Genomic DNA, 19,021 nt, shown 5'->3' on the forward strand with positions numbered 1-19,021 from the left:
GGATTCTCAAAAGCCGTGATTCGATTGGCTTGACGTGTGCCCCGCAACTTCCGGGTGTCTAGCACAGCTGTTTGTTTTGATCCAGGATGCGATTCATACTTCATTCTACGTCAAAACGTTAACAATGGATGAAGCAAAAGAAAGCTTACTCTACAAAGGTGTAGCCGAGAGGCTGACACTCGGTGTTACTAAGATATTAGGTTTGTATTTAGCCTTTTTGATTCTCTGCTAGCCTAGCCTATTTGACCATCATCTGTCCTGACAGAGAACATGCCTGGTGTGGTGGATGTTCGTCTGGCGGAGAGAGAACCTGCAGAGAAGAGGAGTCTGCTGTCGTGGGAGCAGGTGATCGAATGCTTAAACCGTTCATGAACTCAGACCTTGGATGTCATTAATGGTTGTTTTTCTCCCTTAAGAAAAACACTTGCATTCTTCCAGAGGACCTGAGGGACTTCTACCTGACATCTGATGGCTTTACGCTAACATGGGCGGTGAAACTAGACAGTAGGTCGAACCGTAAAACTATAAAACAACAAATATCTGATCTCTGTATACATTTTGCCTTTGCAGATGAATGTGTTCCTCTTGGTTGTATGACCATCAACAGTGTGGCTAAACTTTGCCCGCTGCTCCAGCCTGTGTCCTTGTTTACCCTTCCCAATGCCCCCTCACTAGCTGACCTGGAGTGGGAGGAAAATGATGCTGATCATGGTATAACTTCAAGTGTGTAACACATTGGATAATGCTGTGCCAAATATTCATGTTGTCTATGTTTTTTTTTTTACCTCTGTGGGGTTAGGTCCTGGTCCTTCACTACCTCACTTTGATCACCGAAGTCGCACTTTTGAGCTTGATTCCTGTGTAGGGATCGGCAAAGTGTGCCTAGTATACAAAAACTGCACCCCAGGTTCAGTTTCTTTCATCCTACAATGATTATTGGTTCATCTGTGTCTGCTTTTAATGAAGGTCGATCTGTGTTTCCAGGTGTCGTGGCTCAAAAGAGTGAGATTTGGTTCCTTGACCGCTCACTCTGCTGGCATTTTCTGACTACCGCCTTCACTTCATACTACCGGCTGATGGTCACACACTTGGGGCTGCCTGAGTGGCAGTACTCTTTCACCCCGTATGGCCCCAGCCCTCAAGCAAAGGTAGCAAAGATTTTTTTATATTTAGAAGTCTTGTGTTTTATTTCTGAATGGCTCTTGTTATTAATGATAAAATATTTTACTTTTATTGTATCCACTATTGATAACCAATTAAGACTTTTTTAGTTTGTCAGTTCCTTGTTTCATTTACCATTAATTTTTTTAACTGTTATTTATTATTTGTATTGTATACTTTGTTTTTTATTGCTTTTAAGAATATTGATAATTTTATATGGATTAAGACTTAATTTTCCTTCTTCCATCTTCTTCTATATAATTTCCATTGTTTGTTTAGCTATATTATTTGACTTATACTGCATATATGCATACTAATTACCATGTATACAAATTTTCTACTATTTTAATCAGTGACTATTTCTTATCCCTCATTAACCCTTGTGTTTTCCTCTGGGTCAAAGTGAATTACCTCCCTGGCTTCCAAAAATGCATATACAGTGGTGGAGATATTCACCTTAAAACTAGAAAAGGGTGCATCTCCGGACGAAAATGCAGTGTGAATGCTGAGCAGCATTCACACAATTGATAGTACCCGAAATGGCAGTAGGTGAATTAGTAAGTAAGTAAGTAAGTAATATTTATTTATATAGCGCTTTTCGAGACCAGGGTCACAAAGCGCTTTAACAATCAAAACAATACTCAAAACAGTACATACTTTAAAGATCAAGACAACACCGAGAACAACACAGGAGTTCGAGAAATTCAAGGAAAAGCCTGAACAAATAGAAACGTCTTAAGATGTTTCTTAAAGGAGTCAGTAGACTCCATCAAGCGCAAAGAGAGAGGAAGATTGTTCCAAAGCTTATGAGCAACAGCCTGAAAAGATTTCTCTCCTCTGGTCCTGAGCCGTGTGCGTGGAACCATAAGTAGATTCTGATACACAGACCTCAGAGACCGAGCTGGGGTGTAAGGCTGGATCAGATCAGTGATGTAAGGAGGAGCCTGACCATGAATGAACCAGAATTTTAAAGTTGATCCTGAAAGAAACTGGAAGCCAGTGAAGAGTTTTAAGGATCGGAGAAATGTGAGTTCTCCTACTTGAGCGGGTCAGAATTCTCGCTGCAGAGTTCTGAATCAACTGCAGACGAGACAGCTCCTTCTTGTTAAGACATGAAAACAAACTGTTACAATAGTCCAGACGAGAAGAAACAAACGCATGGATTACAAGCTCCAGATCATGTTGTGACAACATTTTCCTAAGTTTAGAGATTTTTCTCAGTTGAAGGAAACAGTTTCTGGTCAGTTTTCTGCAGTGTTGAACAAGAGACATGTCTTTATCAAATACAACACCCAGGTTTCTCAGGCTCAGTTTGACAGACTGACCTAAGTCACCCAAGTACTGACTCAACCCTGGAATCTTATCATCAGGAGCAATCACCAGAGTTTCAGTTTTGTCCACATTAAGCTGTAAAGTGTTTTCACTCAGCCATTGTTTGATTTCTAGCAAACAATTGACTAAGCTGTTCAGCCTTTGGGGCTCAGTTGGGTCAAAAGAGCAGTAGAGCTGGATGTCATCAGCAAAAATGTGATAAGAAACATCTGGAAATCTCTGAATGATTTTACCAAGGGGAATCAAGTACAGCAAAAACAATAAAGGACCCAGAACAGAACCTTGAGGGACTCCACACAACAGATCTGCCGATTCAGACCTCATTTGATTGGCAGATACACTAAAACTGCGTCCAGAAAGGTAAGATGAGAACCATTCTAACACAGACCCAGACAGTCCCACTTCATCCCTTAGTCTTCTCAGCAGGATCTGGTGATCAACTGTGTCAAAGGCTGACGACAGATCCAAGAGAACCAGAACAGTGAATTTACCAGAGTCAGCCGACATCATGATGACACCGGACACTTTCAATAAAGCTGTCTCCGTAGAGTGATGTTTACGGAAGCCAGACCGAAACTTCTCATGGATGTCGCTCTGATCCAGGAACAAAGACAGCTGCTCGGACACCACCTTCTCCAAGATCTTGGACAAGAAAGGGAGCTTAGAAATAGGCCTGAAATTACTGAGGTCAGTTGGGTCTAAGCCTGGTTTTTTGAGCAGAGGCTCCACAATGGCATGTTTAAATGCATTGGGAAAAACCCCTGTGGAAAGGGAGAGGTTCACCATATTGGTAACCCAGGGGCCAATTACATCAAATACTTTGATAAAAAGCCTACAAGGAAGGACGTCATCGTAGTCGTCATAGTATCGTCATCGTCATAGTATCATCGTCATAGTAATATCGTCATAGTAGTGGAAGTAGTAGTTGTGGAAGTAGTAGTAGTGGAAGTAGTAGTGGAATTAGTAGTATTGGAAGTATTAGTGAAATTAGTAATAGTGGAAGTATTAGTGAAATTAGTAATAGTGGAAGTAGTCCTGGAATTAGTAGTTGTGGAAGAAGTAGTGGAAGTAGTAGTAGAAGTAGTAGTAGTGGAAGTAGTAGTAGAAGTAGTAGTAGTGGAAGTAGTAGTAGAAGTATTAGTAGTGGAAGTAGTAGTAGAAGTAGTAGTAGTAGAAGTAGTAGTAGTGGAAGTAGTAGTAGTAGTGGAAGTAGTAGTAGAAGTAGTAGGTTACAGTGGAAGGAGTTGAAAGTTGAGTTGAAGAGTTTCCCCATTAAAATGAACGGGGGAAAAAGGGTAGAAAAAGAGGAATTAAAGAAAGAATGGAAGAGATAAAAGATAACTTTACCACAGACTATACACAAACCATATCTACACAAAGAGAGAAACTAAAGTGTCATGTCACCTCCGGGTTTTGAACCCAGGACCTCAGTCATAAAGAGCGAGGGTCAAACCACTCGACTCGCTAGTATGCGATTTGAGACACAGCATTGGTCTTTGTTCAACAAGTAAACCTGGACGCCACACTGTACTTTATTATTGATCTGTTTTTACTTTCTCCACTGTAGTATTACTTCAACTGTAAAGTGTCTTCAGATAACTTTGTTGTGATAACACACTTTAAATTAAATTATTATTATTATTATGAATTACTCTTAGTACTAGTACTTGTAGTACTACGAGTTCTCGTAGTAGTATGAGTACCTGTAGTACTACAAGTAGTTGTAGTACTATAAGTACTCGTAGTAGTATGAGTACTCGTAGTACTAGTACTCGTAGTAGTACTCGTAGTACTATTAGTACTCGTATTACTATTAGTACTCGTAGTACTAGTACTTGTAGAAGTACTAGTACCCGTCGTAGTAGTACTAGTAATCGTAGTACTCGTAGTAGTACTAGTATTTTTACTACTCATAGTAGTACTAGTACGTGTAGTACTCGTAGTAGTACTAGTACGTGTATAAGTACTCGTACTTCCCAGCATTCACACAATTCAATATTAGATTTGTGTTTTTATGCTGATGTTTTATATTTTATATTTGTATTCGATGTGTATCCTTAAAGGCTTTTACATTTTTATAATAATATTAAATATAATAATATTTATTTAACCATATCAGCTGTAGAAGTCAACAAGAAAATGATAATCTTTATTAAGGTGCAAATAAAATGATCTGGTAGAGCTTTTGTTTCAACATTTGGCCAAAGGTTTAATAAAACGCCTGTCTGGCTTGTTGCGTGTTTGAGGCACAACTAATATAACGTCTTCATCTTCTGATCATCAACAGTTGTATAAATCGTCACATATGTCATTTTCCTTCTGCAGCAGTGGGCTTCCCTCTACCGACCGCTGACCTACAGGAGTGAGAACATGATGACCGACTTTTACGGAGATGTCCATCTAAACAAGCTGGATCCTACAAAGGCATTTAAAAGCAAAGCAAAGGTCTCCACTCCGAAGAAGAAACCGTCAACACAGTGCAGCTCTGGCAGCACCACTAAGAGCCAGGGCAGTGTGGGTAAAATCGTCGGAGTTAAACGTTGATCACTTGATAATTCACTGGAAGATTGTTGCTCTGAGGCATGTTCAACACATTTATTCAAGTTATGTTTCAATGAGACTTTACAGAATAACACTGAAGGTTTATAGCTAAAAATGTGTTTTAGATAAACATAAGAGCTGTATCAATTTCCCTAGATATACTGTAAGTGGCTTAAAAGAGCTTCAGTTTAAAAAGGTGCATGTCTACAAAAAAAAACAAAGCCTTAAGTATTACTTCTATGATCATGCATCAAGCGATTATTTAAGTTACTGCCACGTGGTCTGATCAATGTTTACACTATTTCACAGTTGACTTGATGTTGTTTTTAAAAAAAAAAAAGTATCAAAACACTGATACAAAGAATGTATGTAACAAATGATCGAAAAGAAAATACATAATTTAAAAGAACCATGCTCATGTTTCCAAGTTAATATGACTTCACATAAGTTAAAAAGCTCCCTGGTTTGACCGATATGTACAAATCTGCGTCTGTTTTGACACGTTTTTCAAACGCATGCATCAATATGGATATTATTTTGTCTTTCCTGAAGTGTAGCGTCCTCTTCTATCTCTGGCCTTGTATCAGCTGATGAAGGGTGATGCATCTCTACGAATGCTTTGTACACGCCTGCTCCCATTATGCCTCCGATCGGAGGTGCCACTAAAGGAACCCACCACCAGTTGTTTCCACACCTGCAAGGAATATAATAACACTTGTAAAGAACATTTAACAGTTCATACAATGAATGTGCTGTATAGGTTAAAATACCCAATCTAAATGAATCCAAAAATGTAATAAACTTATTCACCAAAAAAATACTTTTATTGAGTTTAATTTCAAGATAATTTAGACCGGGGGCTTACCTGAACACATCAAGTCCCCAGCCTGCCATGGCTGTGAAGAATCTCGGCCCGATATCTCTAGTGGGGTTGATGGCATAGCCGCTGTTGCTGCCCAGAGAGATGCCAATGAGCAGCACCAAAAGCCCGACGGCTATCGGCTCACTCCCCGCCGCCGCTGGCTTGTTTTTCTGGTCGGACAGAGCCATCAGGCACAGGAGCAGCATGGCCGTGCCAAAGACCTGGATCAGACAGAAATCATCAGTTGTGTACATAGCTGTGGGTTATGCAACAAGTGATCATACCTGATCTAGAAATCCAGCAGGTATTGAAAGGTACTGGGCTGGAAAGGTGACGAAGATTCCTGCAGTCGCATGTACACCGGTCACAGTCAGGTTTCCTCCACAATAGTCGTGGATCGCCTCTGAAAATTCATAATAACAAATAACTAATATTTTCTTATTTACACTGTCACAAGCTAATTAACCTTCTCACACAGCTGTCAGTTTTTTTTAACTACATTTATATGGCATTTGTCTCCAGAACTTGAGAAGAAAATGATATTCCTGAATTCTAGGAATGTATTATAAACTTGTTGCTGAACATACTAAAAATCCTCACCGTAGTACACGGCATATATAGTCCCTGCTGCCAGGAATGATCCCAGAAACTGTGCAAAAAAATACAGTGGAAACATCTTCCATGCCAGACGTCCGAACACACACATGGTGATGGATACGGCTGCATTCATGTGAGCTCCTGAAAATGTAAAAAACATATTTTAAGCATGCTTTTAAAAAAAAAAAGAAAACGTGCCTCAATTTGCAAACAAATACACATACTGCACAACAGAGGAGCTAACACTTTGTAGTTGCACTGTTCTGACATTAGGGCAAGTTGGAAATTAAATTTTCAATCTTACTTATTTACGGTTTAGACTTGGTCTGCTAATAAGCTTGAAAAAATGACAAGATTTATTTACTTTATCTTTGTTTCAACTTACCCGAGACCTTTCCTCCAACGTGAATCCCCATGGCGACACCCAGTCCGAACCCCAGGTTCATGCTGATGTAGTGCCCGAATGCGCCCTGACCCGTCACCACCTGCGCCACGGATCCGAGACCAAAAACCTGCGCACAAAAGTTTGTATGTTTCGTTAGTGTCGCACACGGTAACAGCAATTTAATATACTCTTTTTTTTTTTTCCTAGGGTTGATTTTCCCACGATCCCTTGGAACCCTTTTACATTTTATCGCTTTCGCTCACAACACAACACAGTCAACAAACTTTTATCCGGGTTAATATGTACATGATCATTGTTATGGATTTCCTAATCTTTTCAATCACATCCCACAATGGGTGAAAGAAAAAGTCCTTAACCTTAAAATATAATTTATTTTCCCATTCACAACCATCATGAAAGACAGTTTGGTTGTCCAGTTGTCCAAACATTAATTCTCCCTTTACCTTGTTTATTGCATTCAGTTTTTAATTACAGTTTTAGGTAATTTAAAGTTAAATGTCTTAACATTTTTTTAAATCATAAAAGCTAATGAAGACAAATGCATGGACAATATTTAGTACATTGTAGAGGAGGGATGGGATTAATGTAAATAAGGGCCATATATTTGCTAGAAAGTTAAGATCATAAATGATCCAATTTTAAGTAATGGAGAAAGAGGGGAAAAAAGGCCTTCCTGAAGGAGAGAACGCGGACTGGCACAAATCTCTCATTGACTGTGTATAAATAGACAATTAGTCTGACCCCCCCAGCTTTCGTTTAACATCACTGGGTTTTTCGTGATTGAGTTTTTGAGACCTTAGCTCTACAACATGCCACACAACGAAACCTGGTCTAACCTTTGAGACGACCTTCAGTTAAAGTCAGCAGGTTTGTAATCTCAGAATGTGCTTGTTTTGAGACACAGGCAGCTTTTTATTCAGACAGAGAGTGGGAACCTTCTGCACTGCTGCTGCTTCTTGAGATTCAAGGGGGAATTGAGGAAAGCGAGTGGACACTAAATCTGTGAAGCTCGTCTTTAATTTCATAGTTGTTGGCTCGTGTCTCTTGTTTTTCTTTTTTTTACTTCTGCATCTGACAAACAAGCATGTGACTTTTTGACAGCGTCCTCATGTGGCCCACTGTCCGCCTATGACCTCCTAGGTTCAACCCCTTGAATCCACCAATCACGTCCCGGCAACTTGGCCACGTGACTGCACCATGCTTGTCTGTTGGGTGGTGGTCTTTATCGGAAAAAATCAATCATTGACATGTGTGAATGTGTTTCAAAACATAAACAAAAAGGAGGTTAAATATTGGTTCAAAGTTGGACTTTAGACGTACCATCATTACGTAGGTGCAGAGCGTTTCAGCCAGTCCCACTCGGATGGATTCATTTTTCAGCCAGGAAAATGAGGCAACATGAAGCCCCTGCCTCTCAGAGACCCCAACTTCACCCGGCCTCACCAGGTCTTTCATTTCCTCCCCTTGTTGCAACGCTCCGTCTCTCATCCTCACTTTCGATGGCAGTAATGTTAAGTTAATACCCTTTATTTCTTGAAGACTCCCATACTTCACCAGCCCCTCTGTCTGTGTGACTTCTGCTATGAACCCCTCCCCGCGCTCTGTCACACATGCCCACTGAGCTTTGTCCACATTTTATAGGCGTGACTTCACCCTCCCCCTTCTTCCTGAATAAGCTCACACACACACACAAACACACACACACATGTCCAGTTTTGCTTCTTCAAGGGTACCTCTTCATTAAATAACAGTTTGACAACTAATGATAAGATGTTAGTAAGTAAGTAAGTAACTTGTATTTATGGAGCACTCTTCTAGACCAATGTCTCAGAGCGCTTAAACAATTAAAAAAAATACCCAATAAAATAAATACTTAAAAGGTCAAGACAACACCGAGACAAACACAAGAGTCTCCGAAAATCAAGGAAATGCCTGCTCAAATAAAGGAGTGTTTCTTGAAGGAGTCAGTAGACTCCATCAAGAGCAGAGAGAAAGGAAGATCGTTCCAAAGCTTAAGAGCAATATATTGCTGAATGAAGTAACTCAATCACTAATATTTTTATTCTTTGACGTCTTAAACGTGCCCTCATTTAACAGGAAGTCTAAACAGTTGTGATCTGTTTGAGTTGTAAGTCAGGAATTCTTATTTTAAATGGATCATCTTCGTCGGTCACAATACCTAAATTGTCCTTTTTCAACGCCGACCCTTGACTCTAACATAAGGCTTTAGTACTGACTCCTTTAAGAAACATCTTAAGACTTTTTTATTTGTTCAGGCTTTTCCTTGATTTTCTGGAACTCCTGTTGTGTTATCAGTTTTATCTTGACCTTTAAAGTATCTACTTTATTGAATATTGCTTTAATTGTTTAAGCGCTTCGTGACCCTGGTCTGGAAAAGCGCTATACAAATAAAAATTACTTACTTACTTCTGCATGCTAAGATAGATAGATTGATTGATAGATAGATAGATAGATAGATAGATAGATAGATAGATAGATAGATAGATAGATAGATAGATAGATAGATAGATAGATAGATAGATAGATAGATAGATAGATAGATAGATAGATAGATAGATAGATAGATAGATAGATAGATAGATAGATAGATAGAAAAAAGAAAAGTGCAAGATGACATCAATCTAAATCTAAAAATAAACATCAAAGAAAAATATAAAAGAAAAAGGATACAAAGATTCATACTTTCACTCAACTATGTATGTTGCATCGTGGGAGGAGCATTCGTGCTTCTCTGCTCACGGATGACAGTGTTCAGAGGTTGACTGTCATCATCCATGAGATCCAAGTAGTTTTCCAGTGATCTCCTCTCAGCAACTGTCACCAGTGAGTCCAGCTTCATGTCTTGACTATCTTTCTTACATTTATGGAACGTAAATTCTAATTGTCAAATCAAAATCGAAATGTTAAATACATATCTAAATGTTGAATATATATATAAATCTAGCTGTTAAATCTACATATTGAATATATATATATATATATATATATATGACATGAGCTCACAGATCCCGGTTCTCGTTCTTGCGTACTGCCACAATGTTACCAACCTGCGTTCCTCATTATGCAGGCGGATGTTGCGTAGTTGGGGGCATGTCTAGGTGTGTGTGCGTGCTCTGTGTTGTGTTGGTGAGGAGGCGAGCAGTGAAGCCGCATATGCACGTTTGTCCGGAGGAAAAACTATCAGCAATAAAAAAAAAACATCGAAGCCAGAAAGTTGTTGTTCCTCTGAAGACTCTCCGTGACAATCTTCAGTTTAAACTATACGGACATAAAGTTACCACCGACGAAAGAGCCAGCTAAGTTAACAACTTAGTTTCGGAAACCAGCGGGTCTTAATCACGGTAAAGACGCCAGAAGGCTGGAAAGGTAACACTGGGGGCTCGTCCGGGATAGTTTTGTACATGAAGCCCGGAGTTTCACCGAGAGAAAAGAGGAATTACGAACTTTTAAGTGGATGTAGTGACAAGATGGCGGCCCGCGGTGACGACGCGAATCAAATCACTGCAGCGACATATTTCAAAATGAGGACACCGGGAGTAAGCAATAACCCTTTTCTGTCGGATGTAAAAAATGTTGAAGTTGAAGACGACGGGGATTATATGAATGACGGACATTTTCCTCTATTAGAGTTAAACCCGGTTCGAGCTAACGTTGATAGAAGGCTAACAAGTGATGAGCCGACATGTTACACTCCAGCCACACCGCATCAGGGAGCCATATCGCTCACTTCCAACTTTTGCATCCACCAACCCTTTTTTAACGGAATATTCTGCAGCAAGGAGTGTGTTTCCGAGCCCTGCCCAGCCAGAATATGATGGTTACAATTACATTGTGACTGTGATTACCTACCTATAGTCACATCCATTCCCACAACGTGCCATCGTTCCCCAGCTGGATATCCAACCCGCCCAACAACAGTTCATCCTTATTACCGGACCATGTCACAATCAACACCCATGGGTGATTGCCAACTGTACAGTGCAGGCCAGCAAGATCCGAAACAGGTCCGATCCACACCATGCCGCCGTTACGCACGGAGGGTAGTTAACCGGGACGCCGCAGACAGCAGCGATGATGAGCAACATGGAACGAGGGAGAGAATTCCTACGCTGCGACCAGGTCAGTTTGACGATTCAGGTTCATGGAAAGACTTCCTTTACCAGTTTGAAAGCTGTGCAAGTGCTAACCACTGGACTGAGAAGACCATGGCCGTCCAGCTGAGATACAGTCTGACTGGTGCAGCTGGTGCCATCGTCCATAAGAACCCCGGATCTGCCCATTGGAGCTTTAAGCGCATGGTGGAGGAAGTGGAGGCCGCCTATGGGCCATGCTCGGAACATGCGGCAGCCATTGGCATTGAATTGAGGCAAAGAGTCCGTAAGCCAGGTGAACCTCTACACGCACTCAGGGACGACATATACGAGAAGGTCTCAATTGTTTATGCTGACCGGACTGATGCAGAGCAAGACTGCATCCGTGTTGAGATCTTCACCAACGGCATGGCAGATGCTGATGTAGTGCAGAGGCTTTTAGAAGACCGACCCCGCACCCTGGCGAGAGCTTATGAAATATTACACAAGTATGAAGCCACCAGGGCCGTCACACAAATGATGCGTCAAGGGGGCCGTGGCTCTGTGGCACCAGTGACCAGAATTGCGATGCTGCGGGAACCGGCGTGCATGGTGATGAATGAGGAAACTGAGAGGGCACCAAGGATGCCCGCTGAAACACTGCAGATGGCACCAAAAACTTCCATACCATGGCAGGCTAACAGAAGCAGGTACAAAAAGACAAGCAGGGAAGAAGTAGTATGTCACAACTGCTCTGGAGTGGGACACATTCAGAAGAACTGGCCCTCCCCTCGCCAACAACCATGGCGTCCCACTAATGATGGCCTCAACTCCGCACTTGATCCAACCACAGTCATCTTTGTGACAAAGAGTGAAGATGGCGAGATGTGTGTCGGAATATGGATACATGGACAAGAACTCCAGGCACTGCTAGACTCCGGAGCACGTAAAAGCGTGTTGCCTCTACATCATTTTAACTCCATTCCCTTAGACTTTAGACCCTCACTCCAGCCATCTGTGGCACAAGTTTTACAGGGTATCGGACCAGCTGGGCTACCCATCCTGGGGGAAGTTATCATCCCTGAGCAGACAGGAAGCACAGCTACCCAGGTGAACTTTATCGTGGTCGATACAGTTCAAAGTACTGAAGTCATCCTGGGTCACCCTTTCTTGCAGCAAGCACAGGCTCTCCTCGACTATGGCCGCCAGGAGATAACCCTCTTCGGTGAGACAGTTCCCCGCTATGGTTTCAGTCAACAAACCAAGTCTCATCTTGTCAGGGTGGCACACACGACTGTGTTGGAACCAGGATGGGGGTACGTTGTCCCCGGTGCTTCCCGTTTGGGCCATTCTATTGGTAGAGACATGATGTTGAGTCCAACCCAGGGTTTCATTGAGAAGCACCATGTTCTGGTGGCCCGGGTTGTCGTGAAGCCGCAGCAGTCCACCAGCGTCCCCATTCGCGTTTTCAACGCAAGTGCCACACCTGTAACTTTGAAGAGAGGGGCCATGGCGGGGGTCCTTCAGTCTGCACAAGTGTTGAGCGCCAGGGAGTCTCTCTTTCCAAAGGCTCAAACAGATTTTACTATCAGCAACCAAGATAATGTCCTTGTACAGAGTCACTTGCAAGCCCTATATGTTGAGAGTTGCCCTAACCTGTCCCAAAGTGATCGCCAAAATCTGGCAGCCTTGCTAAAGTCTTACAGTGATGTGTTCTCTTCCAGCCCCACTGATCTCGGCCGTACTAGCATTGTCCAGCCCGACATTCTGACAATTCCTGGACCACCTGTAAAACAACCACCAGGCAGAATGGCCAGGGACAAACAAATATCATCGGACCAGCAGTTACAACAAAGCCTGGATGCTAGTGTGGCCCGGCCCAGTACAGCAGCTGGGCAGCACCGGTTGTGATGGTCAGAAAGAAAGACCAAACTCATTGGCTCTGTGTGGATTACAGACCCCTGAATGAACGAACTATTAAAGATGCCTACCCTTTGCCCCGCATCCAAGACACTCTAGACACACTATCTTCTGCAAAGTTCTTCAGCACTCTAGATCTGACGTCAGGGTACTGGCAAGTACAAATGCGCCCAGGGCCCGCAAAGCTGCTGCATTCTGTACACGAAAGGGAGTCTTCGAGTGGAATGTGATGCCGTTTGGACTGTGCAATGCGCCCTTTATGGACCGTGTCTTAGTTGGACTACAATGGGAGACCTGCCTTGTCTACCTCGATGACATAATTGTTCTGGGACGGGACAGCGCTCAAATGCTGGAGCGGTTAGGCCAGGTGTTTGCTAGGTTGCGGGAAGCAAACTTAAAGCTTAAACCTTCCAAATGTTGGAACAAGTGAAGGACTGGCCTGTACCCAGGAATGTCCATGAAGTCCGGCAGTTTGTTGGTCTGGCCTCCTACTATCGGCGTTTTGTGGCAGACTTCGCAACAATAGCCCAGCCGCTCCACGAACTCACCAAAAAGTATGCTCACGACAGATGGACAGAAGAATGTCAGGAGGCATTTGAAGAACTCAAGCAGAGACTGACCTCGGATCCTATTCTGGGCTATCCGCTCGATGAAGGTGAACTGTTCGTTGACACTGATGCCAGTGACTGGGGGATAGGAGCTGTTTTGTCCCAAGTGCAGGGTGGTGAGGAGAGAGTCTTGGTATATGGAAGCAAAAGGTTGACGACTACAGAGCAGAATTACTGCACAACGAGACAAGAACTCTTAGCAGTGGTGGGGTTCACTTCCCATTTTAGACAGTACCTGCTGGGCCGACCCTTTACCATCAGCACCGACCACAGCAGCCTGAGATGGTTGACCAGGTTAAGGGAGCCGGAAGACCAGCTAGCTCGTTGGTTGGAAAAGCTTGCTGAATACAACTTCTGTGTGGTCCACCGGCCGGGGAAAAACCACCAAAATGCAGATGCACTTTCAAGGAAACCGTGTCGGAGCTCATGTCCTTGTACCATACCAGACCCTACCATAAACACTGTCCAGTATCAGCATAAAGAGGTACAGTGCAACCTAACTAGTGACATAGAGAAGTCGGTTGCTATTGCAGGTACTACAGAGCAACCGCCAGTGGGGGTAGTGGAGCCTGAAGGCTGGGTTGGCAGCAGGGTTGCAGAACTGGGGCCAGTGATAGTGGGGGTAGGGCACAGTGGAGTCAGCAGCCGCAGGGGGGTTGACACTCACCCAACCATTCACAAAGTTAGTGAGAAAGCTCAAAGTGAATTGTTCAGAGGTTGGACCTGCGAGCAGCTCAACACAGCTCAGAAGTCAGATCCAGATATAGCACCAGTGTTGGAGTGGATAGACGAAGGAAGCATTAGGCCGCCTTGGGCTAACATAGCAGCCTGCAGCCCCGCTACAAAAGCTTACTGGGCGCAATGGAAAAGGCTGTATAAGAGGGATGGAGTACTTTTGAGGAAGTTTTATTGCACCAAAGGGAAGGTTCAATATTCACAGATCTTGCTGCCCCATGCTTGCCGCAAACCAGTGATGGAGCAGATGCATGAAGGACCTGTGGGTGGCCACTTTGGAGCAGAGAGAACACTAGCACGCCTTAAAACCAGATATTATTGGTACAACATGAGGGATGATGTTATATTGTGGTGCCGCACCTGCACCAGTTGTGCTGCCAAGTCCCGAGCCAAGAAAACCCCTCATGCCGCTTTGGGCACAGTAAGAGTCAGTGCACCTATGGAGAGAATTGCAGTCGACTTGATGGGACCTTTGAATGAGACAGAGAGACACAACAGATACATACTGGTAGTGCAGGACTATTTCAGTAAGTGGGTGGAAGCTTATCCAGTCCCCAACGAGCAAGCAACAACGGTGGCAGAGAAGATTGCCTCTGAGTGGGTATGCAGATACGGAGCTCCATACTCTCTTCACAGTGACCAGGGCACCAACTTCGAATCAGCCGTCTTCCAAGGAATGTGCGAGCTGTTGGGGATCGAAAAGACACAAACTACCTCCTTCCATCCTCAGTCGGACGGTCAAGTGGAACGCTTTAATGCCACCCTACAGAAGATCCTAGCCACCACAGCAGAACGATGTCACTGGGATTGGGACATAATGATTCCATATGCAGTTATGGCCTACCGTTCAACCAAGCACAGCTCCACCAATCTTACCCCAAACATGATGCTCTTTGGCCGGGAGATAACTGAACCCATTGACCTCGTCGTTGGCCTGCCACCTGACAGTGTGGACAATACTCCTGCAGAATATGTCCAACAGCTTAGGGAACGGTTCGAGGTCTCACATCAGCTAACCCGGGAGTCATTAGGAAAAGCATCTGAGCGTGCCAAGAGACAGTATGACAAAAATATTTGTCAAGTCCAATACCAGGTTGGAGACACAGTTTGGTACCTGATTAAAGGGACCAAAAGAGTGAAGAACAAAGTCCGGAAGTTCCTACCCTTTTACGAGGGCCCTTACTTTGTTGTAAGTCAACTGGATGACCTAATCTATCGCATCAAGAAGAGCTCCAGGTCCAAAACCAAAGTGGTTCATCATGACACGCTCAAGCACTACTACCCTAGAACTCCACTCGACAACAGCTGGGTGTTCCAGGACATCAACATGCAGACACAGGAGAGGACGCCATCCGCCACTGTAGACGAGGATGCTTCAGACAATGACATCGGTCCCCTCGACTTGTGGGACGCCTCATCTGATGCTGAGCATCCTGCTGCAGGGAGCTGAGTCACTGAAGGCGAGATGACGATCACCTGAGATAGGGTTTAGGCGGATCGCTGCCCTACTCAGGTCGAAAGGGGAAAAAAAGCACTGTTACATTGTTTACAATAGTTGTTTGTTAAAATGTGTATTCACAAGTTATCTTTATCACAGTTCTATGATGATAAGAGTAAGGAGAATGTTCCATTCTGATATTGTTAAAAAGGGGAAAAAGTTTACTAAATTACCTTTTGTGTGGCAGTTGAAGATTTCAGGGCATGTACACGTTTGATACGAATATTTAGTGCCTTGTATTGAAGGGAATGTTAAAAAGTAAAATTGAGCAACCGTTACCTATTTCCGGAGTAATGCACATATTTGTTTTGGACACTTTGTTGCATTTACAGGTGAATGGTACAGGTTTAGTCATTTCGGTTTGCACACTAGATGTAGATAATTCTCATAACAGGTTTTCTCCCGCTTAGAATAGCCACTGAGGGACCCTAGGGGTTGGGATGAGTATTGTGGGAATGTTTGCAAGTGTGATGTCACATGTTCTGTCTATAATGTGTATTATGCCCTGGAGTGATATTAATAATAATAATAATAATAATACATTTATTTTATATGGCGCCTTTCAGGGCACTCAAGGTCGCCTAACAATCAGAAACAATGCAAAAACACAATGAAAAACAAGTTTAAAAAGCACAGAGCTTGCAGCAGATTTTCAGTGCATTGGTGAGTATGCCTGTCTAAATAAATGAGTTTTAAGGTGGGATTTGGGATTGACTTTCATTTTAAGTCCTGTTGTCACCATCTTCATGTGACTAAAGAATTGCCTCCATATTATGTCACTACACTCATTCGTTTTTTCTTTTTTTTTCTTTTTTAAAATATTTTAAATAAGTAAGTAAGTAATTTTTATTTGTATAGCGCTTTTCCAGACCAGGGTCACAAAGCGCTTAAACAATCAAAACAATATTCAATAAAGTATATACTTAAAAGATCAAGATAAAAACTGATAACACAACAGGAGTTCCAGAAATGATTATTTTCATGCAATATTTCATAAACATTTTGTAATAACTTTGCAAATACAACTCTGATGGTCACCAAATTCATGTCACTTATGAAGTACCTTGATATCAAGTTCCTACACTTATTAGTTTTTTAAATGTTCCTCTGAATTGTTTTATATAACTATTTTTATGCAATATTCCACATACATTTTGGAATACATATGTAATTACAACTCTGATGGTCACCAAATTCATTTCACTTATAGAGTACCCTCATATAAAGTTACTACACTCATTATTTTTTTCAAATTTCTTTTGAAAACTTTCAAAATCACTATTTGTGTGCAATATTTCACCTACATTTTGTAATGACTTTATAATTACAACTCGAATGATCACCAAATTCATTTCACTTATGGAGTACCTTCATATTAAGTTACTAAACTCTTGTTTTTTTCTAATTTATTTTTTAGATTTTCAAAAATAGCTAAATCTGTGCAATATCTCACATACATTTTGTAATAACTTCATAATTACAACTCTGATGGTCACCAAATTCATGTCACTTATGGACGACCTTCATATCAAGTTACTTCACTCATAACTTTTTTTAATTTTCCTCTAAATTCTTTTATATCAACATTTTCATCTCATTTTTCATAAACATTCTGTAATCGTGTCGTAATAACAACTCTGATGGGAAACCAAATTTACACAATTTATACTGTGTCATTTAAGATCATTCATATTATGTTAATAATGTTTTTTTGTAAAATTCCCCTCTGTATCATTTCAACCTTTTTAAATAAAATATTTAACCGTATTTATTTTGTATGTTCACACACTTGTAACTTATTACAACAAGTTATTTATTCTTTGAGAGGTAGTTCAACTACGGCAGGACTCATTGAAACGGTCAATAACATGATAGGTTGCTACTTTAGCAGGTAACCATGTTCCTACATCACACTTAATAACTACGACAAAGATGGTAGGAACATACAAAGGCTAGTTGATCATCTTGGTTTCACGCATAATGAAAAAAAATGATGATCTCCAAGACTCTTTGTATATAGCAATGTGTTGTTAATAATTGTTATTATACGGACATTATTTACATTTATTATACATTTATTGAACAGGGACAGATAACTCTGACTTGACCAAAAATATATTACTAACATGATATGAATGATCTTAAATGACCGAGTACAAATTACTTAAATTTGGTTTCCCATCAGAGTTGTAATTACAAAGTGATCACAAAATGTTTACGAAAATGTTTATTAGAATATTGATATGAAACAATTTAGAGGACAATTTGAAAAAGTAATAAGTGTAGTAACTTGATATGAAAGTACTCCATAAGTGACATTAGTTTGTTGACTATCGGAGTTGTATTTACAAAGTTATTACAAAATGTTTATGAAAAATTGCATGAAAATATTGATCTTACAATGTTTAGAGGGAGTTTTTTTTAAACTAATGAGTGACGTAACCTTATATGAAGGTCCTCCATAAGTGACATTAGTTTGTTGACTATCGGAGTTGTAATTACAAAGTTATTACAAAATGTACGTGGAAAAAATTGCACAAAAATAGTGATTTGAAAAATTTCAAAAAGAATTTCAAAAAAAACTAATGAGTGTAGTAACATAATATGGAGGCCCCTTTTTTAGTCACATGAAGATGGTGACCATAGGACTCAAAATGAAGGAGTTACAAAGAAGGGAATTAAAAGAAGTCAACCCCTTTTCGGCGTTTCTCTATTGGAGGACGGTCCCTTAAACGCCGCGTCACTTTCCCTCTGCATAAAGATAACGCGCTTGTAGTCAATACAGCAGGTAACTCTGTTTAGAAATAAGTACGATTTGTAATTCAACACCTTAGCGTCCGTGAGTTATTAACGCGCAAAGATCGAATCTGCCAATATCGAGGTAATTTGTATTTGTATAGCCCCTTCAGACCAGGGTCACAAAGCGCTTAAACAATCAAAACAATATTCAATAAAGTATATACTTAAAAGATCAAGATAAAAACTGATAACACAACAGGAGTTTCAGAAAATCGAGGAAAAGCCTGAACAAATAAAAACGTCTTAAGATGTTTCTTAAAGGAGTCAGTAGATCCATCAAGCGCAAAGAGAGAGGATGATCGTTCCAAAGCTTAGGAGCAACAGCCTGGAAGGATTTCTCACCTCTGGTCCTGAACCGTGTGCGAGGAACCATAAGTAGATTCTGATCCACAGACCTCAGAGCCCGAGCTGGGGTGTAAGGCTGGATCAGATCAGTGATGTAAGGAGGAGCCTGACCATGAATAGATCTGA

General features: G+C 41.5%; 2 protein-coding genes across 3 annotated transcripts; one reads left to right on the top strand and one right to left on the bottom strand.

The window, feature by feature from the left end:
* Window positions 1-53: 53 nt before the first annotated feature.
* Window positions 54-5,039, top strand: tpgs2 (tubulin polyglutamylase complex subunit 2). 2 transcript variants are annotated; one of them, XM_087800383.1, is made up of 7 exons: window positions 54-200; window positions 266-345; window positions 417-504; window positions 571-711; window positions 800-907; window positions 985-1,148; window positions 4,819-5,039. In XM_087800383.1, the coding sequence occupies exons 1-7, from the start codon at window positions 125-127 to the stop codon at window positions 5,035-5,037; spliced, it is 876 nt and encodes a 291-aa protein (XP_087656509.1). In that variant the 5' UTR covers window positions 54-124; the 3' UTR covers window positions 5,038-5,039. The 2 variants fall into 2 exon arrangements, with proteins under 2 accessions (XP_087656509.1, XP_087656510.1); XM_087800384.1 differs by having other exon boundaries at window positions 4,822-5,039.
* A 34-nt stretch (window positions 5,040-5,073) lies between these two features.
* On the bottom strand, window positions 5,074-8,481 carry aqp7 (aquaporin 7). Its single transcript, XM_087800382.1, has 6 exons — window positions 8,220-8,481; window positions 6,879-7,005; window positions 6,497-6,634; window positions 6,181-6,299; window positions 5,900-6,117; window positions 5,074-5,728 (listed from the first exon to the last, which is right to left on the bottom strand). Exons 1-6 carry the CDS (start codon window positions 8,385-8,387, stop codon window positions 5,542-5,544), a joined length of 957 nt encoding a protein of 318 aa, XP_087656508.1. The 5' UTR covers window positions 8,388-8,481; the 3' UTR covers window positions 5,074-5,541.
* Window positions 8,482-19,021: the final 10,540 nt, after the last annotated feature.

Source organism: Callionymus lyra, chromosome 10, assembly GCF_982586985.1.
Source record: "Callionymus lyra chromosome 10, fCalLyr1.hap1.1, whole genome shotgun sequence".
In the NCBI taxonomy this organism is placed as follows: Eukaryota; Metazoa; Chordata; class Actinopteri; order Syngnathiformes; family Callionymidae; genus Callionymus; species Callionymus lyra.